Genomic DNA, 19,420 nt, shown 5'->3' with positions numbered 1-19,420 from the left:
TCTGTCATTGGACTTAATTCAAAACTACACAAAATAGAGAGTAGTTCTTTAGCCATTTATGAAGAAAATCTTCTGACAGATAAGGAACATGGTGTATCATCAGGTATTTTTCTGCACTTCAGCTCTTTTTTGTCTGTGATAGAGATGCAGAGAAGGACATTGTACTATGCTGATGATTTTTGGTTTAAATCTGGTTTGAACAAAGCTCTACTTCGTATTTTAACTTCTAAAATCTTTAACTGGTAGCAAAAGATTGGACTGTATAGTATTGCTTTACCTCAATAAAGCAGTCCTTGCTTAAGAAGACATCATTCCTTGGAATAACCAAAATCATATCTGTATCATGTAGCAAAGGCTTTCTCTTTTCCATCCTGTTCAACAAGAAGAATTTTCATTTAAAAAACTCACTTAAATAGATAAAATAAAAATTACCATTGCACAAAGTAACCATATTTGATTATACAATTATAACAGATATGAAAGTGGGAGTATTTTAAAGCTTATTTTAAGGATATAGCTGTCAAGTGCTTAAATATTCTACTTCCAAGATGTTGGTCAGGTTTGTAAGGTAGGTATGGATGCTTGCAGATGTTCAGCTATTGATTTTCCACTGCCAAATCTTAAGAAGTACATCAACATGTATGTCATACGACATACCAAAGGACAGAATTTAAGGTTTCAATTAGATAACAACTTCTACTTCATGCCACTTTTTTTCAGACTATGCCAGCTTTTAGGAGGAAGCTGTTATTCGAGTCTTTGGGCTATATTCAGTTATTGGTTTTATTTCAACAATACATCAAATGAATTATTCAATCTGAGAGTAGACGACAAATCTATTAAAAGTGTGCACCACGTTGTTTGTTTTGCATATCCTCATTTGTTATTAATCTTTGGAATGTGGTAGTGCCTTAGAGGACTTTGTCAGATAATGGTAGACCAACCTGTAAATTTGAAAACTTACAGTGTTGCCAAAAAAGAAAGAACTGTCCTAAAATTAAGAAGCCATGTAGAGAATACAGTCACATATGTAATTCTGACACACAACAACAGTATAAGGAAACTGAAGAACCTACAAAGCTGGAAATTGTATTACAGCCAGCCACTGCTTAGCTATCAGGGATGGCAGAAGGACGAGCAAAAGGATTAGTTTACAGTCAGGTCTGGGAAGCAGGACACAAAAATAGAACTACACAAGCTTGGGAATTATGCCCAGTTCTGCTACAGTCTTACTGGGCAACCTGAACAGTTGTTTCGTATTTTTGTTTTTTCCCCAACATTAAGTTTTTACTATTCCTGACCTGGTGTTGCAACATGGATGTTGATAGAAAATCAAGGTTCTGATTGTAAATTCTCCTGGGCAGAGCACCATCCTGTGTGATTGTACAGTACCTGACACAATAGGGCTTGTATCCCTGTGGGGGACTGAAGGCATTACCGTAATATAAATGTCAATATTTTAATAATCTACTTTATTTCATCGGTTATCTCTCAATTGTTTAGAGTAATTTGGACATTTGTTTCCTTTGCACATTTAAAATGGTCCCAGGGAGACATCAGTGGATTGTGGTTCACGGATTATGTGTACCTGATTATTCAAATTCCCTGCACCTGCAGGGGTTTCTTTGATATCGCATGTTTTAAACTGAATGTTCCCTAAATACAATGAATTTAAAATATGGAAAAAATGAATTAAATGAAAACATTAGAACTGCATCTAAGTTTATAATCAGCATGATGTGGGGGATGGAAATGAATGTAGAACCCAGCTGAACAGTGTTGGCATAAGAACTCTTGACTTACAGCTGTTCCTTTGTTCTTTTTTGTTAGTTTGACAGCATTTTTTTTCTAGAAAACCTTACTTTGCATGAAAGACAAATCCATGCTAGAAGATTGTTTAGCTTTTTGCATCATAATTTAAACAGAGTGATTTGAAATCTGTTAAAGTTGCACAGCATTCTGATGGAGTGTGCATTTAAGCCTGATAGGTCATTATTGTCCAAAATTAAAAACAATCTTTTCTGAAATGTAAAAATCAGCTTAAACAGAAAGAGTCTTACTGACTAGTAAGGCTAACATATCTTTAATACCAGGATTATTCAGGTGAAAGAAAATAAAAATCTCTTACAAAAACTACATGTGGAAATTGCCTGTAAATACCTTCTCTAGACGTTGTGAAAGAGTGAGAGGGATGGGTAAGAGTGAAGGACTCTGGTAAGCATTTCTGCAGGTAATTCTGAGGTTCCCCTAAAGTTATGGTTTCAAGTATTGTTTTTTCCAGGGAGTAACTGGTGAGGAAGGCCACCACCCACTTTTCCTGTAGCAGCACAGATTAATTCAGGTTGCAAGGAATCTCAGGAGGTTTCTGGTTCCACCTCCTGCTGAAAGAAGGCTTAACTATGAGATTGCTCAGCATCTGATACAGTGTGTTTCTGGAAACACGAATGGAAACTACACAGCTTTCATGGACAGGCTGTTCCTATCCTTGACTGCCCTTATGGTTGATAAGTTTCTCCTTTTATCAGGTCAATATGCTTTGTTTTCTTGTCTGGGATGCAGTATTTGAAGTTTGAATGCTTTACCTAACCTCAAAAGATTCTGATCTCTGTTTCCAGCCTGTTGGATTAATCACATAATCATTGTGATATAGGCTGGATAGGTAGGTTGGACTGTATTACCTGATGAGATAGGTCTGTTGGGTAGAAAGGACTCCTTGAATCACTAGGCTAGAGAAACAGATCTAGTGGCAGCAGGAATCTAGTCTCACAGCTTGGGGAGAAAGGAACCATGAAGAAGGAGCATTTGGTTGCTGGTCCATACTGTCATAATTCTTACTATGCATTTCATGTTAAATAGTCACTGGATAAAGTATATAAACAGAAACATAACCCAGACTTCTTGCCACCCACAGGAGTACCCTCTTACTGCATTGAAAAGTCATGTCATTGTTTTGGGATTTTTTTCTTCCACAGTTTCATCTAATGAAATTTGACTGCTTTGCTGAGGTTGTCCAGCTTAGACAGGAAAGGTATCATATCCTGTATAGCCAGGTGGTGAAAGATCTATTTAAACAGATGGATTTTGAGCCTCCTCACCCTAAGGTGGTTTAGCTGATCAATGCTTTAGCATCAGTGCATTTGTTGCTTGCCCGTTACAGAACAGAAAGCATTTTCACTAACTTCTCTTCTGGACATCTTAGCTGAAGTGCCATATTTTCCACTTGGTGCTTAGCTTCTTTCTGACAGCTATGTGACAACCCGTGCTCACAGAACAGCCACTGACTGGATCCATCATGAGGCAGGTTTATTCCATGCCAGGTTTGTGAATTTGGTTCAAGTTTAGGCATTTAAGTAAGGTAAGCTTTAATGGAACTTATGTTAGATGAACAGTAGAAATATCTTTCCCACCAACATCTGTCCCTAGGTTCTGTAATTTGCAAGGAAATTAGAAAACATAAGAAAAATATCTCTGATTTCTCAAGTTATAATTATTTTTCTTTCTTCCTTCCAACCCCATTTTGATTGCCTGTTCATTTGTTGCAGAAATTGAAGTGTGCAAGGTGCAGAATTGTTAGGGTGGAAGGGCTAATCTCATGGTTCAGATGACCAGGTGCTGCTGGGGGGTGACCTTTTCCTTTCATATCTTTACCACCATGTTCTAATAGGATCACTCTTTTCAATCAGATCTAATTGGGATCACTGTTCCAATGGGATTTTTTTTTCAATCACTTTTAGTGTATTTTTTACCACTATTTTCTCTTTAGGGACATGCTAAAAGCTCACGTGTAAAGTACAAGTTAATAGGGGCTTTATTTTAAGCATGTGCACTGCTATGTGAATTACAACTCCTTTCCCCCCAGAACACTTAGTTGTATCAAAGCAGGCACCCAATTTAGTGAATATTTAGTAAACTGGCCTTCGTCTCTCTGTGCTTCAATTATATGATTTCTTAGAGGTGTTGGGAGGATAGATTAATTATAGTGAGCTGAAAACACCACAAAAAAACTGAGAAAACCACAAAAAAGCCTATGAGGAAATTGGTAATTTTGTATTCAGTGCAGGGTTTTGATGATGTGTGCTAAATAAGGTCTGGAATCAAACATAGAAGTATGAAGATAAAAAGAAAAACTGAATGGTTCCTCATTCAGTTAGCGTCCATTTTATACACTGAATAAGCCCTGCAAGGGGAAAAAAATGCAACATTAGTTCTATTTTACAACTTTTGAGGTCTTGAATCTGTAAATTTAATTTTTGTAGCATGAGATTAGAGAAAATGCACAGCAGAAATAGCATGAAAGAGTGTTTTTCCATGAGGGCATCTCAGATATTTTGTTTCTATCTTGCTTAAGATACAAAATTTGTGCAAATTTTTATGTACAAAGAGCTTATGTTACTGTTGTTAGCATCGGAAATGAAGCTGTTTCTTATCAGTAACCTTCTCAGCAGCTGCCTAGCCAACAGGCTGCCACGTTTCCTTGTCCAGCTATATGGTGCTGTGTACAGCAAGTATGTAGTAAATAAACTTTGACGAGATATAATATTCCTAAACTGACATTAAGGGCCTGCCCTTTTGTTGAAAGGAATTGAAGTGTGGGATTCAGATACATGGGAGCTTAATTTTTAAGCTTGATGATTAGAGGTACAGTCTTTACTGCTCTCACCTGTATTCTAACTATTTAACTCTCCTGTGTGAATCACAGTCCTCTATGGAATCAAAAGGCAAAGGACGATGCAGTTTTTAATTTCTGCCTGTCGGTCACTGGAGCAGAATTGATGACCTATTCAGAGGGATTACTAAAGCTACATGGGTAGGAACCCATTTGTCAGGTAAAGGAAAACTCCCTTTTTGTTTTGTACCTTCATGACTGTAATTAACATTTCTGTATTGTTCTAATTATAGTTTTTGTATCTCAGCCATTATGCTAATGGTGTTGTTCAGTAGTATGTGAGATTGCATTCATTATCACTGGTGAATTAAACCTTTATTAAAGAAAAATTCCCCCAGGCCTCATTCTGAAGTTAAGTAATTATTCATTTGGTTTTATCCTGGCAATTAGCTTATATACTGTAGCACTCATGCTTGAGTTTCTATACGTCCCTAGATGAGATTAACCCACCATGGTAAATAAATGCCTAACAGCTCCCAACATCTTGTTTTAAGCGCATTATTATATAGGGGGAAAAAAAAAAAAAGACTCATCATTCAGTAAAACAGCTTTCGAGTTCCTAGCAGACAATACAGTCAGCAGGAAATTGTGCTGGACATTTGGGGCTCTGTGGAGCAACAGTAATAATAAACAAGTTTATGAAGCCCTCCAACAGAGCAGTTAATTCTTTCTTCAACTGCAGTGACCTCCTTGGTCAATATGCTTCATAACTGAGATATGTGCTATACTCAGCCACACTTACATTGTAAATCAAGCCTTTTGAGAGCTTGAAGACATAAATAAATTTCCTGGATGATGTAGCCCAGCCTTCAGTCATGACAGGACAAAAAAAGGTGTCGAGGAAAATCTTATTTGCCCACCCCTACAAATTAATAGTTTGTGAATGTATCACAAGCACTACTGAATTCAACAATGCTTTCCTGAAGAAAAACAAGTTCTCATGCCTATTTTACACCAGAACATGGAGACATGGAGAAATTAGGGATTTACCAACAGTCACACAGAAATCATGAATAGAAATGGTTTATGACTGTGGTTCCCCTGTGGCCTAATCAGATGTTTTACTTGTGTTAACAGTTTTCTCTTTATAGCACACACTCAGTTTAGAATTCTCTTACAAAATGTGAGTCAAATGCATTTGAAGTTGCTTTTTATTGATCCAATTCATCTTATGCTGCTCTATGGGGAGAGGCAACCATTGTCCTGCCTTTAATTACAGCCACTGTTCTTAGAGGCATTTTTAAATGGAAATACCTTAACGGCATTAAATGAATCAATCAAGCATCCTTGATTCCATACAACACTTCAGTGTTGGCTATAAGCATTGCATAATGTGAAACAAAGAATGTTAATAAACTACCTGGGATTTTTGCCTCAAGAAGAAATGTAGGAGTTGACCTTGAATTTGGGTAGTTAGTATATTTGAAATACAGGCATTACCTCTAGTCTGTTGTGAACCCAATAAATTTTCACGGATAGGAAAAATTAGTATACATTGATTTTTGATAAGCATCATTTAATCTCTTGTATATTCTGGCAGTATCTGCCATATCCCCACAGGATCAGAGAACCACCTTAAACATCTTCACTTGCAATTCCAAATGTAAGCTGCATGTCATTAACCTTGCCTCAATATCAAATATGTGAAGCACAGCAGACATAAAATAAATAAATGAAAAATAATTTTGAAAACTGCCACATAATTTTCCCATTGTGGAAAAAACAGAGAAAAAGTCAGAGGGAAACACAATGTTATTCCTGTCCTTTAATGCCTGTTATGAAAGTATTTCACTTCAGATTCTCAAAGGATATCTGCCTCACCTGCACTGCTATCAATGAAAGTTGTGCGCCTAAATATATTTGAGTTTCTGGGCTTCAGCTCCATGCAGCTGAAGGTAGGATGAAAATCTGCATAGAATTCAAGGTCATTATTAAATCTTAATAAATTATGCATTATATGTGGAATTATAGATGACATAATACAACACAATATTGCTTACAGTAGGTGTTTCCCACCTCTTCAGATTCTGAGGAGGTTGCTTGATCTATATTCATAAGATAGTTAAAAATAATAAATTGATATTTAAGTGGCAAATTTTGTTGTAGTGTACTATATCTCTTTACACTAGTAAGTTTGAATTGTGTACTCAAAGACTTCCACACAGAAGTCATTCTGCTCTGAATGCGCTTTACACTGCATCTATTGAGGGCTCAGTGGCAGTATGGTACAATGATCATGGAGTTTCACATTTTACACTTTGCTTGTAACTAATTTGTGGAGTACCATTGCCTGACTATGGAAAGCTCTCAATAATAAAAAGAAAATTGCAGATGTGACCTGTTGATCAGTCCACAAAGAGTGCTGACTACTATTCAGGAGGAAAGGGAGGACTAAAATTGGGTTTCAGCAGAAAAATCATCCTGTTAGATTGCATTAAGAAGGCTTCCATGTTTAATCATGTGTCAGTCATTTTGTGGCAAAACCTTTCTGCTTGCCAGTAAATCTATTTTTGATTTTGATAGGAAAGGAAATCAAGCTTGGTTTTCAGCCCTCCTGCATTATTAGAGAGCATTCTTTCATGGTAATGAAAATCTTGAAGACTAAATTCTTCATTCACTGATATCTATTCAAGTGAAATGCTGTTGGTGCCCTGACCATCCAGTGTAGGCATGCCAGTAGGTAATACCATAATTCAGGACTTCCAATGTAGTTATGAAAAAAAGAAGTGTGCTTCCTCCTATACAAATTATTCACAATATCATAGTCCTTTCAATCATGTCCCCTCAAAATTCTGAAATTGTCTTCTATTGACTCTGTGTGGTTGTTTTTCTTTTTGTCTCTGCAAGAATGAGTGACCTAGAACTGCATTCTTAATTGAAGAGAGAGATTTTTAAAGAATTGTTAATGACACAAGTGATATTCAGCTATCCTTTGATGACAGGAGATTAGGTCACCTGCGGTAGGCAGTGAGCTGTTAGGTAGAGCCTGCCAACACCTTGCTTCTGTTTCCAGACCCTTTTGCCTCTACCAAGCAGTGCATTAGCTGCTGCGCATGCTTCTACTGAAGTAGACTAAGATTTACAAGTTTATTTAGTTAGCAAAACTGATTATATCTCTCTTTTGCATATCAAAATAAGCACTCCTGTTTATTGTTTTGAAAATTTCTTCCTTCTTGAAATGCTGATTTTCCATTACTTTTGTCTCTATTCAGTGTAAACAGGAAACATATGCATTTTGAATCAGGCTGTCATATAAAAGTAGAAGATATTTCAGTGGGAGAATTCTGAAGATGTCTGTTTGAATGCTGTGCTTTTTTATGAAGGTATTATGGAGAAGCTAGGAGGTTATTATAGAATGAAAGGGATTTGGATTGAGCAATGGGGTCTGGTATATGCTCCAACAGTGAAACCTTTGCAAAGGATTTGGAATTGTTATTATCATCAAAGAACTGTAAAAAAAAATATCCAGTTGGAGAGAAAAGGACATTAAAGATATTCAAAGGTTGCTGATTTAGCTGATTGGTGAGCGGTATATTTCTCTCAGAGGACCTTGTATGTTAAAGTATTCAAGCATATCAGCTTTACATTACAGCAATATCTAATGAAGTTGGAAAACACTGCAACTCTAGCTCATTTATTGCTTTGCATCAATGACTTCAGTGGTGAACGTAACAGCATATACAATCATACCAACAATCTTTAATTTTAAATTAGTTGAAAAAATTGTTGCTAAAAGGAGATATTGATGATTTTTCTTTTAGACTCCAAGTCCTTGAAGTGGCAAGTTGTGAAATGATGACTACAGAGGTTGATTAGGAAAACAGGCCTTGCTTTGTAAGGAGAGGTCCTCAGTGCTGCTTTATTAATGAAATCTGATCACGTTGATGAAGCCTTCCAGATATTCCAGTAAAAAAGGTGCTAAGAAATATATTTATTAACAGCCTTTAGAAAAATGTTAGCTTCACATTTTATATGCCGTTAACTCCTTCACATCTGAACCACACCGATTCTCTGAAATGTTCAGAAAATAAATGGTAATCCATTAATTATTTTCACAATTCCTTACATTTGCTAGATATGGAATTCCTAATATTTTAAGTTCTTCATTCAAGTTGCTCTTCAGCTTTCTTTTTATTTTCAGAATCTTTTAAGGAATGTAGCCCTTAACCATGGTAATCTTGAAAATATTTTTGACTGCTTGAAGTCCTTAGTTCTGCAGGACATGAAATCTTCCATCAACAGTTAGGATATAGATGATATTAGTCAAATTTCCCCCCGAAAATTCCTTTATAAATACAGTGAAAGCTGTGATATGCTCAGTTTCTCCTGTCTTAAATCTTGACAGATGTTGGCTTGCGTAGTCACCTTTATAATAGGGTTTTGAAAACCTGTAAGTTTGTTTCACCTCCATTTGGCTCTGTCTTTCAAGTTTCTAGGTATACATCCATGCATTTACACCCACAGCAAATGTGAAAAGAGAGCTGGGAAAGTTTAGGAAATTATCAACACTACTTTTTCTAAGATCTGAAAGGATCTTCTGACTGACATATGACGAGCTGCAAGTAAAGACATCACAGCGTGCCTAGCAGAAGAGCATGTTTTTATTCCTGGCTCAGACCTTAAAAAGCACTGAGCAGAAATGAAACCATTCTTTAGTCTTATGTACCATATTTGAGTTCCATTGTAATACTGACTGAATTAAGCTTCTCTATATTGAGGCTGGGAATGGATTTCCTGAAGAAACAGAGATAAAAATAGCATCAAATCAGGAGAAGCTTTTTTGCTTACTCTTTCCACAGTCAGGTGAAATAAGACCTTAGAAGGTTCAGAACCAGGAGTGAAAAACCTGCAAACGACTTTGCCACAGGCAAATGCTTAGTAATGTTAAATTTTTTTTTTTCAATTTTTTGTTACATTATTTTAGGAGGTTGCAGGGTCAAAACCAGAATTTTCAGCAGGTCAAAATATCAAAGGGTATTTTTAAAATATCTTTGATGTATTAGTTTTGCACGTTGCATGGTAGTGGCTTGCTGCCAGTCAGACACATTCTGCTCCTTTTATTTACACATTGAGGTCAATGAGATTCCAAAGCAGGATTACTCATTTGTCCCTAACAAATTTAGATTTGCCAGTGAAATGACCTATGTTGTCAGCAGGATTGCTTAAACCAAAGATCCTGAGTCCATGCTACGTGAGTTAAATGGGTTACTAGTATAATAATGATAATAACAACTTTGGTATACATATACTCTTCAGTTTGTTTAAAGAGTACCAGTTATTACGACAAGACAATATTATAACAGTAATATTGCTAACAGCGTGCTACGTTGTTGTTGGCATTTTAATGACCTCCTATCCATTTCTGGAACTGTGACTCATGGTTGTGAATGGTCAGGCATCTCACATTGCCTCTCTGTGGTGCCGAGCTGCAAGCTCAGAGTAACTTTGAATCCGTTGGCGATTCTTGTTTCTTTGTCTTTTCTACATGGGTAACTGTTGTTCCAAGATAAGTCAACATACAATAGGAAATAAAATTATGGAACAGTTTTGTAATTCCCTATACTGGATTTTGTAATTCCCTAACACCTGGGTTATGTGTTAGGACAACAAGAACCTGCATTTATGCAGCTTCTGTCTGCATACCATAAATGTGATGGTTTTAGATGTTTTCACTGTGCACCCATGGAAAGCATATTGCTTCCCTTTCAGTGCTTGGTTAATATAAAATATATATTAGCCTGAAAGAGATAAATTACTTAATGTAATTTCGTATCTACAGTCTTTGTCATACGCAGGGGCTTGTTATTTATCCATCCAATTGTATAACCAATTGTTCCCATAATCCTCAGCATTTAAGAATAAGGTTTCCATGGTAATCTTAGAATTTGTAAATGCTTATCATTACTCTAAATGGATTGCTTAAATATATAAGTGATCAGGTATCTTGTAGCCAGAAAATGCTTTATTGGTATTAAAAGCATAGATATACTTCTGTTATAAAAATAGGCTAGTTTGTTCAGCCATAATAAGTTCACAATCTGCAGAATCATGACCTACTGATAGTGTTAACAAAAGCTTGTGCCTTAATTATCTGCATTGTATTCAGCTGCCGATTCCCTCCTAAACTCAATTATAATTCTAATAGCAGCTGTGCTGCCATTGTTTGTTGCAATTCACTTTAAAGAAGTTTGATTGGATGTCATTGGTCTTTTTGACTAAATGTGCAAGGTTCAAAGTATCCACTGCCACTAATAGCCCTCATCTCAAAATTATACTGATTATTTATATTATAATATATTATACATTATAGAGCTATTATGTATTATTTCTAAATGATAGTTCTTCATCAAAGATGTTGAACAAAAGAGTATATATAGTTTTGTTGTCTTTACACATATTTCAGTGTTGGTGAAGTACACTAGAAATTTATTAGAGCATTCAGGAGTCCCTATTTCTTTCAGTTATGACTCAATTTATTATTTCTTCTGTACATCTGTTTCTGCAATGAATGTGATAAGCAAATACTTTCAGAGGAATAAAAATGTCCTCTGATAACCTTCAAGTTTTGTTGTCGTATTATATGGCAGGTCCTAGTTTGATGAAATAATGTAATAATTATAACAGCTAGTAGAAATACACTTCATGATCATCATCTATATAATTGTAAAAAACCAGCTCATCTCGAGTGTAATACAAGAATTTTTGTGATGTAATATTTCAGGTCATTTATGCAAGAGTAGACAAAAATAAATTATGAAATTGCTGCAGGTTTTGGATTTTGAACTAGATTCCATGTGTGGAGCTAGTCCTGTTGACTTTATATAACTACTACAATTGCAACTTTATTTCAGGATTACTCATGTATCTCAAAGAAAATACTGAATTAAAAAAAATCTTTGATTGTCTTCAGAAAAAGCTGTCTGTTTAGATACAAAACTGAATTTTTCTGATGTTTATAGGTGAAATTAAGTCACTTGAAGAGGCAATTTTATTGTGAGGACTGTGGAAGCCTGAGCTTTGGTTTGGGCACATCTAACACAAAGGGGAGGCCAGAAATTACGCCTTCTTATCATGGAAATTATAATGGTCACCTGCATGGCATCAAAAGCTCAATGCCTGTTGAAAATTCTGGAGTGTGAGTGCATTAAATCATGAGGGCAGCCTTGCACTTTTTTTTCTGTTTGTTCTTTCTAATATCTTAAATGTTATCAAACTCCACCCAACAACTCCACAAAAGTATTAAAATAACCCTGTTGGACTTGAAAAGTCAAGTGTTTTATACTTTGTACATCATCTGCACTGCATATGCAAACTGGCCTCTACGTATGTACATAGCATAATGCTCTTCAGTTGCATAATCATGTACTTATTTGTGAGAAATTGCTACCCCATTCAGTACAAGAGATTCAGAATTTATGGCAAAAGAGATTGCAGTTAAGTCTCCTCCATTTTTTGCAGGAGCTAGAAGGTACGTAGCAAATGATGATGAGAATTGCAGGGAGAGAATGGTTACAGAGAGTATTTGAAAATTGCCCACAGCAGCTCCAAGGAGTTTCTTTTTTGCTCATAGCTCATTTATGTAAAATTATCACAGAGGTGTTCAGTATTTTTGGAAGCCTGACTTGGAATCTTGATGACTGTTATGGAGAAATGCTGAGGATTCAGAGCTACAACTGATGTTTATATTTCTGCTGCAGCTTGAAGCTTGAGTTTGAAGCATATAAAATATTAGTAGAATGCCAAACACTGTGAAGATTAGATCCAAGATGTGTGAGACTGGGAACCCACTATTCATGGATACACCAATACTTAAACTGCTTTGGTCAGATTTGAAATGTATTTGCCTGGCTAATGATGGGCCAAGTCTCATAGAAGAAATTTCAAAACCACCTTTGTGCTGGAAATGAAGTGGTTTAACACTTTTGGTAAAACTATTAGGTTCCTTCATGCATTTTTAGGTACTTATTTAACTGTAAAAAATCTCATCCTGTGTGCCTGAGCTCCTGAGAAATAAAATGGCTGTGATAAAACCCATTCCTCCTTTAGGTTATTGCAAAGGTAAATTTGTTAATGTCTGTGAACATCTGATACTCTGGTGATGAGTCCCATAAAGCAGCTCATGAGGAAATTACTCAAGCATGAGTACTATATAGTAATCAAATCCTGGGATCACACACTGAAAAAGGAGAAAACAAAATGCCAAATAACTGCTCATAAGGTTGCTTGGTGCAGTGAAGGAGACAGGGCTCATATCAGTTGTGAAATTAAGGACCTTATCGTAAATGCACATTCAAAAGGGATTCCTAATATTTGAGCAATACCTGACTTTGTAACCTTAGTAATGATATGAGAACACAGTTCTTTATAAATAATATTCTATAAAGTTTTAGTTGGGAGTCGTTTGGGAAAATACATATATCTAACTTATAGCTCTGCCACCTGTTATTAATAGAGTCTTCCTAAATGAGGGGCAACACATGCTTTATTGCACCTCAGGCTGTCATGTATCTATATTAGGGGAGTGATTAATGTACTTTTTCTTCTTTTTTTCAGAGTTGGCTACCACATACTTACAATTGAAATCCTCTGGAAAACAAATATGAATCTGGATAATGAGACAAGTCTGCCATGTTGATGAAAATAAATGTAAAGTTTATTCTAACTGAGCTTCAGAAGCACAATCCGTTTAGAGGAGTACTGTGTATCTGTTCCAAATATCTCATTATATGGAATATGAAAATGTGTCTTATAGTTAGATATGGTATTTCACACTGAATCCAAACTTCAATCATGTTTAAAATTTAAAGGGTAATTTCATAAGAAAAAAAAATCCACCTTTTAATAGTGAAATCTACACACCCCATGCACTTGTCCCCCTTCCTTTTTTCTTGGTATCTCTACATATCTGGAGCTCTGGTTTGGACTTGCAAAATTCTGTGAATTTCCTTATATTTCTGTTCTAATACTATCCAGTAATTATTATTCAGAGTCTTTCATCGTGTGAATATATATCTAAATACTTCTAGAAAGCAACCAATATATGTGATTCATGGTCATTTTAGTGTTTTTTACCGCTTATTTTTTTCTCAGTGGACAGGGAAGATCTAGCTGTTGCTCCATGCTACTCCACTTTGAAGCAAAATCTTTTAAAGGTCTTATTGTTGTTCCATAGATGAACATTTTAAAATAATTTTAAATTGAGTGAGGATTCTGTTCAGTTCCACAGATTGTTTACATTTTGACTTGAAAATACAAAGGAAAAGAAATGGAGGGAAGCAGAATATAGTCCCAGGTTATACCATTAAGAAATTGCACTTCCAGCCTAACCTGTATCTGTATTTCATGTATGTTATTACAATTAGCTTGGATTCCTGTTGCATTCCTGCTTACATTTCTTTTTAGTACATCTTTCTAATTCCACAATTTTTTCTTGTCTTTTCAAAGTGAATGTGAAATGGCATCAGGCAGGAGGTACCACATGTAGATTGCTTTCTTATCTGTGACTCAAATAACACATAGAATAACTACAGGTATTAGAGAAAAATGGCTATACCTTGTATTTGATTGGAATCAGCGTTCAGAAAATACAGATGAGTTCTCAAAAGTAAACCTGTGTTTTCTAATAACAAAGGCATAATATTTTAAGAAAAATTAAAATCTGGGATGAAAATAATTATAAAAGTGAAAAATCCCAAGCAACAATTGATGCAATTTTACAAAGACAGTGCTGCACAGTTTTTGAAAGAGATGCAGTGCTAACAGTAAGAAAACCAAGCATGCATTCTAATATTTATTGTATTATTGGTCATTCTAATCAGCTCTAACCATTCTAGCCTATTATTTTCTCTTACACTGGAAATAATTATTATTATTGTATTATTGTATTAAAATACGTGATAAGCAGACATATCTCTGCACTTTTAAAATATTCTCATTAAATATAGGATAGCTAACAGAAGTTAAGTCTTCAAAATTAATCATAACAACTAGAAAATTTCTGAATAGCAGTAAGAAATTATGTAAGTGAAACATGCTGCTGTGACATTTATAGTCAGGTGATACAGACCTGATTCCGGTAGCAGCAAGCATTTATTTTTTATAGAATTACAAAGCAAATGCTTTAGTCCCTGCAAGGGGAACACTCACTCACCACTTGTGGAGTGGGGTAAAAGAAGTTAAGTTAGCAGCAGCATTAGTCTTCCTAGTTGAATTTGCACTTCTTAATAGCTTAGTAAGGTATCCGTGTTCCATCTGTTTTCTGACCTTGCTTATACTTGGGATTATCTGCCTCATTTGCTTTTAAGAAGCACAAGCCATTTTTTCCTCTGTCAGTTTGCAAGATAGTACTCCTTATATGTTTTATTCCACCGTATATATCAGCATGGCAAAAAGATCTGAGTTCACAGTCCAGACTGAGCGCCTACTTACAGAATTTACTTGTGGCATATACAGGAAGATACGACATACCGGAAAACAGTTATGAAGAAGCAAAAGCAAAATGGTTTGTCTGATTATTCATAAAATGGCAAGTATGTTCATATAAAGAAGAAGCTTTAAAAAGGAAGATAGATCAGCTGTTGGATTTTTTGAAAGAGATATGTATGTTTGTTAAAATAGAGAAAATTATTTATTTTCTGGAACATTGTGAAGTATTCTGGAAAAGATGAACTCATTATTTATCCAAGTACTTTGGGGCTAAATTAAACAGGGAATCTTTGTGTGTATGTGTGTCTGTTTCCTGATAAACCTGACTGTTCTAAGTGCTTCTACATTTGCTGGTTCCCATTTCCCACATCCTGTAGGAACAAAGAGGAATCTATTTTTATCGTTTGATTTTCAACATGAGAACCTTCTTGTAACTGGCAGGGAAATGACCCTCCAAAACCACTGCAAATAAAAACCTTCCAATTGGTTCTTAAACAGTTTTTGTAACTGATGAGATTGTAGACCTAATCCATGTAGTCCATCTATAGGAATATTCCAATATCAGTATGCTAGATCTATATTCTATCTTCTGCTATATGTTGTAAGTCCGCATGCAATTTAAGGCTTAGTATTTGACAAATGCGAGGTGGTCTAAGTTGTAAAATGTTTGAGTGGTATAAAGGGATATTTCCAAAATAAAGTTTTTCTGCCCAGGTGCTGGGAATCAATGAGGAATTAGACCAGCAGACACTTCCTTCCAGAGTCTGATAAAAGGTGACTATTGTACTTGCTGGCACATGTGAAAGTGTCTTAACACAGCCTGATTGTACTAAGGGGCTGAGTAGCAGCAATAGCACTGAGCAGCAGGCCCCTGTTTAGTAATATTTATATCAGAGACATGCTTTGTCTCTGCCAATTCCTGTTTCTGTTATTTATCACCCACCTTTCAGCACACCTTTGTAGAAAGTTGCAAACTGACTACTTTGCTAGCTGTCTTGGCAATTTGAATTTGAATACTCTGTTTTGTAATCGCTTTTGTAGGTTTGCTGCCTTTTATTATTTTCTCTTCAAAGCAGGTAATATTGTTTGTCATTTCCCAGCTCTGGGACCTTGACTGCTCTCCATCAGTTCTGAAGAATAATAGCCAGTGGTTCCAACACTATTTCTGCCAGTTCCATTAGCTCACTGGGATGAATTCCATCTGATTTCTGTGAATTTTCTTTTGTCCCCATAAGCATATTGAAGACCAGTTATTGCATTAAGAAAGTCTGGGCAAATATGTTCTACCAAATGTTTTAGAAAGAAGGCTAGGAATGAATGTATTAGTGTCTAGATGGCAACTGAGAGCTGAATTTACAATGGATAAGTTAACTGCTGCATTGATTCTAGGGGACAGAAATGTAAGATATGACAATACCAGCAGATGGACTGGCCAATGATACATTTGGAGATGATGCACACAGACGAATTGTCTTTATAAATAGTAACTATTAATTGTTACTCTTATTTAAAATTGGAATAATGACCAGAAAAATCTATCTTTAAATTGTTTTTATTAAAAATAAAGTGCTTCCTGTTTGTAAACCTGACCTCTTCCTTAGCACATCTACTTTATTAGTCCTGCATCTTAGGTTCCAAGTCAAGTTTTAGTGAACTTTGTTGTCCTTTCTTTCTGTCATATATTGTGATAATTTAATTATGATATCAGAGATCAATTATTCTTACATTTATTTTCCTAGACTATATCACTTGATGACATGATTCTGAAAAGCATTTTTAGCAATTTTGCCCTTTAGATACAAATTGTGATTCTGTACTTCTTCCTTAATGATCTTGGAGTACTTACCTAACTACTTAAGAGAAAATATTAAATGTAAGACTGTTCCATTAATTTAAGAGAAGGGACGTTCTATTTAGACTCCCTTTTCCTTGCTCAAGGAGTGCAGCATTTTTCATTTTGATGAATGATTTGCCGTGTTATAACTTTTTTTAACTAATGGGTATAGAAAAAAACTGTTAAATAAAAATGGTATGACAAAAAGGTGTGACATTCACTTTATTTTATACAGAAAAAAATGAATGTAACACAAAGTGATTTTATTGAACTGTAACAACAAAACACTGCAAGTTCAGTAATGAATTGGCCTTGAAACTTATTCTATGTGTAATATAGATCCTTTTGCCTCCAGGTGTAAGTTCAGATATGGCTCAAACAATTAAAGACTAAGACTGCTAACAATGTGGTGCTATAAAGCATTTGGCTCATTTCCATTTTCTAAAGGATGCAACAGGATGTTCTTACCCCAAGCAGTGGTATAGGCATGCTGGACGTGGGTTGGATTTGGATGCTAATCAGAAGGAAAAAATGTTCTCACCTTGCTCCCAACCGTGCTTCTAGAGTAGTTATTCTAATTGTTTCTGCAAAAAGGTCATATCCAGAAAGTTACATCGCTTTAAATGTTCCTGCAGCCAGGAACGAGTCTGTAGTTTCCAAGCAAGTGAGCCCTCCATATGTGAGTGCCAAAGCTCCTTGGTTTAATAAGGACTCATGCTTTCTGAGTGCAGAGTATAAGTAAATGCCTGAGGTACACTTTAAGGACCGGATTCCTTTATGGACTCCTTTTTCATGTCAGAGTTCTTCTGATTTTAAAAATAAATTATCATCAACTGTTGTTGGAGATTACTGTATAAAGTGTGGTGGAATAGTTTCTTACTCGAAATTGTATCTTTTTCTGTTTTGTTTTGTTTTTTTTTTTCCAGGGAATTGCTAACAACTATTTTATTTAACCATGTAATTTAATGGTCTTAATTCAGGTATTTCTACAGTTTCTGATTTGCAAACAGTCAGTATCAAGCTTGAGGTTTCCAAAGGGACTGAAGAATAGTTGCACATCCATCTCAAATTAAGTTTTGAACACCTCTGAAGATTTTAACCATGCTTATCACTGGACTCTACTCGGAAAAGGCTGAACTGCATTATTTAGTGAGTATCATTATAGAATAGGTCTGCATATTAGACTATCTGAAGCATTAGAACAGCAGTCTTTTAGAACTGGACACCTTTGTCCTGTTTTTAATCATGTCCAGCAGCTCCATAGCTTATAAGCCCACATTCATCTCAACCTTTTCACTTGCAGAAGTTCACAGTTCCATCCTACTGTGTTTCAGTTAAGTGACAAACCAAAATCTATCTGTACAGGTTATTACTGTGACTGTTAATTGCATTTTTATATATGTCAGAGGAAAGATGTTGATCATTATAAATATTCCTACTTTTCTTCAACTTCCACTGCAGTTGTAAGAAGCATCACAAAGCATCAAGTAATTGAAACGGCTTTCACATTGCTCCGCTTGGTGCAAAAATGAAGAACTTAATTACAGTGCTGCTACCATGTGTGCACTGTCTCATGGATGGAAAAGATGGAACCAAGAAATCAGGTAAAAAATTCAACCCCTAAGAAGGATACAAATGTAATGAAGGGCATAGAGGTATTTCCACATCTATCAGAACCTGTACATGTGGTGTATACATCTCCACAAACAAATATACCACACATAGCCTTCCCCCTACCACTGAAGACCTGATGTTTATTTTCCAAAAGTCAAGTTAGTTTACCTGTTGTCTTTACACAGGATGAGACAAAATCCTTAGTTTTCAGGACTTGCCAGCACAAAACGTACTCACTCAGCAAATGACCCTCATACTTAACTGGTGATGTTTTTTCTATGTGTGTTAATATGAAGAAGGGCATGTTCAGTTGTCATCTCTCTGAAAGTTCAAATTCAGGGATAGAGCTCTTTTTCTGCCACTTTTCCCCTCAGAACTCCACAGAGGACCTCCACATTTACATGCAAATGAATCTGGATGTGCAGAAAGAACCTGCAGTGGAAGTGAGGAGGTGAAGAGAATAGAGGAGAGAAGGATGTCTCTCCAGGTTTTGCTAGCTCTCAGGGTGTAGTGCTACCTCAAAGTCTGAGCTAATACACTTAGATTGCCTCAAGTATGATTGCACTGAGAAAGGGATGACAACTGCAGTCAGGGATTATGTGAATGGGAGAAAGGTGAACATAAAAGGCAAAAAATTAAAAACCTCCACAAAACTATGACGGGTGCAGCAGCCTGGGATTTTGGTTCTTTAATGTCAGAATAAGAGCACTTTTTCTTGTAACAAGCTTGGAGTCTGAGAAAACATCAGACTAAAGTCTGTATGGGAAGTGGTTCATGATTTGCACTTTTTATACCCTTCCCCTTACTCTGTCAGAGAACAGCAACCAAACTGTATGCTTGAAACTCAAGGCCAAAATATCGTCGGTTACTCCCACTGATTC

At 35.8% G+C, this 19,420-nt stretch overlaps 1 protein-coding gene across 1 annotated transcript in view; it reads left to right on the top strand.

Moving 5' to 3' along the window:
- Nucleotides 1-19,050, top strand: part of IQCM (IQ motif containing M) — a 72,297-nt gene extending 53,247 nt beyond the window's left edge. Inside the window, 4 exon segments of the mRNA XM_069854970.1 lie at nucleotides 17,520-17,604; nucleotides 18,332-18,434; nucleotides 18,437-18,529; nucleotides 18,914-19,050. Coding sequence (XP_069711071.1) covers nucleotides 17,520-17,604; nucleotides 18,332-18,434; nucleotides 18,437-18,529; nucleotides 18,914-19,050 — 418 coding nt within the window.
- Nucleotides 19,051-19,420: the final 370 nt, after the last annotated feature.

Source organism: Phaenicophaeus curvirostris, chromosome 4 (assembly GCF_032191515.1).
Source record: "Phaenicophaeus curvirostris isolate KB17595 chromosome 4, BPBGC_Pcur_1.0, whole genome shotgun sequence".
NCBI classification, from domain to species: Eukaryota; Metazoa; Chordata; class Aves; order Cuculiformes; family Cuculidae; genus Phaenicophaeus; species Phaenicophaeus curvirostris.
The sequence above is the reverse complement of the archived record's forward strand: the minus strand, read 5'-3'. Positions and strand labels throughout refer to the sequence as shown.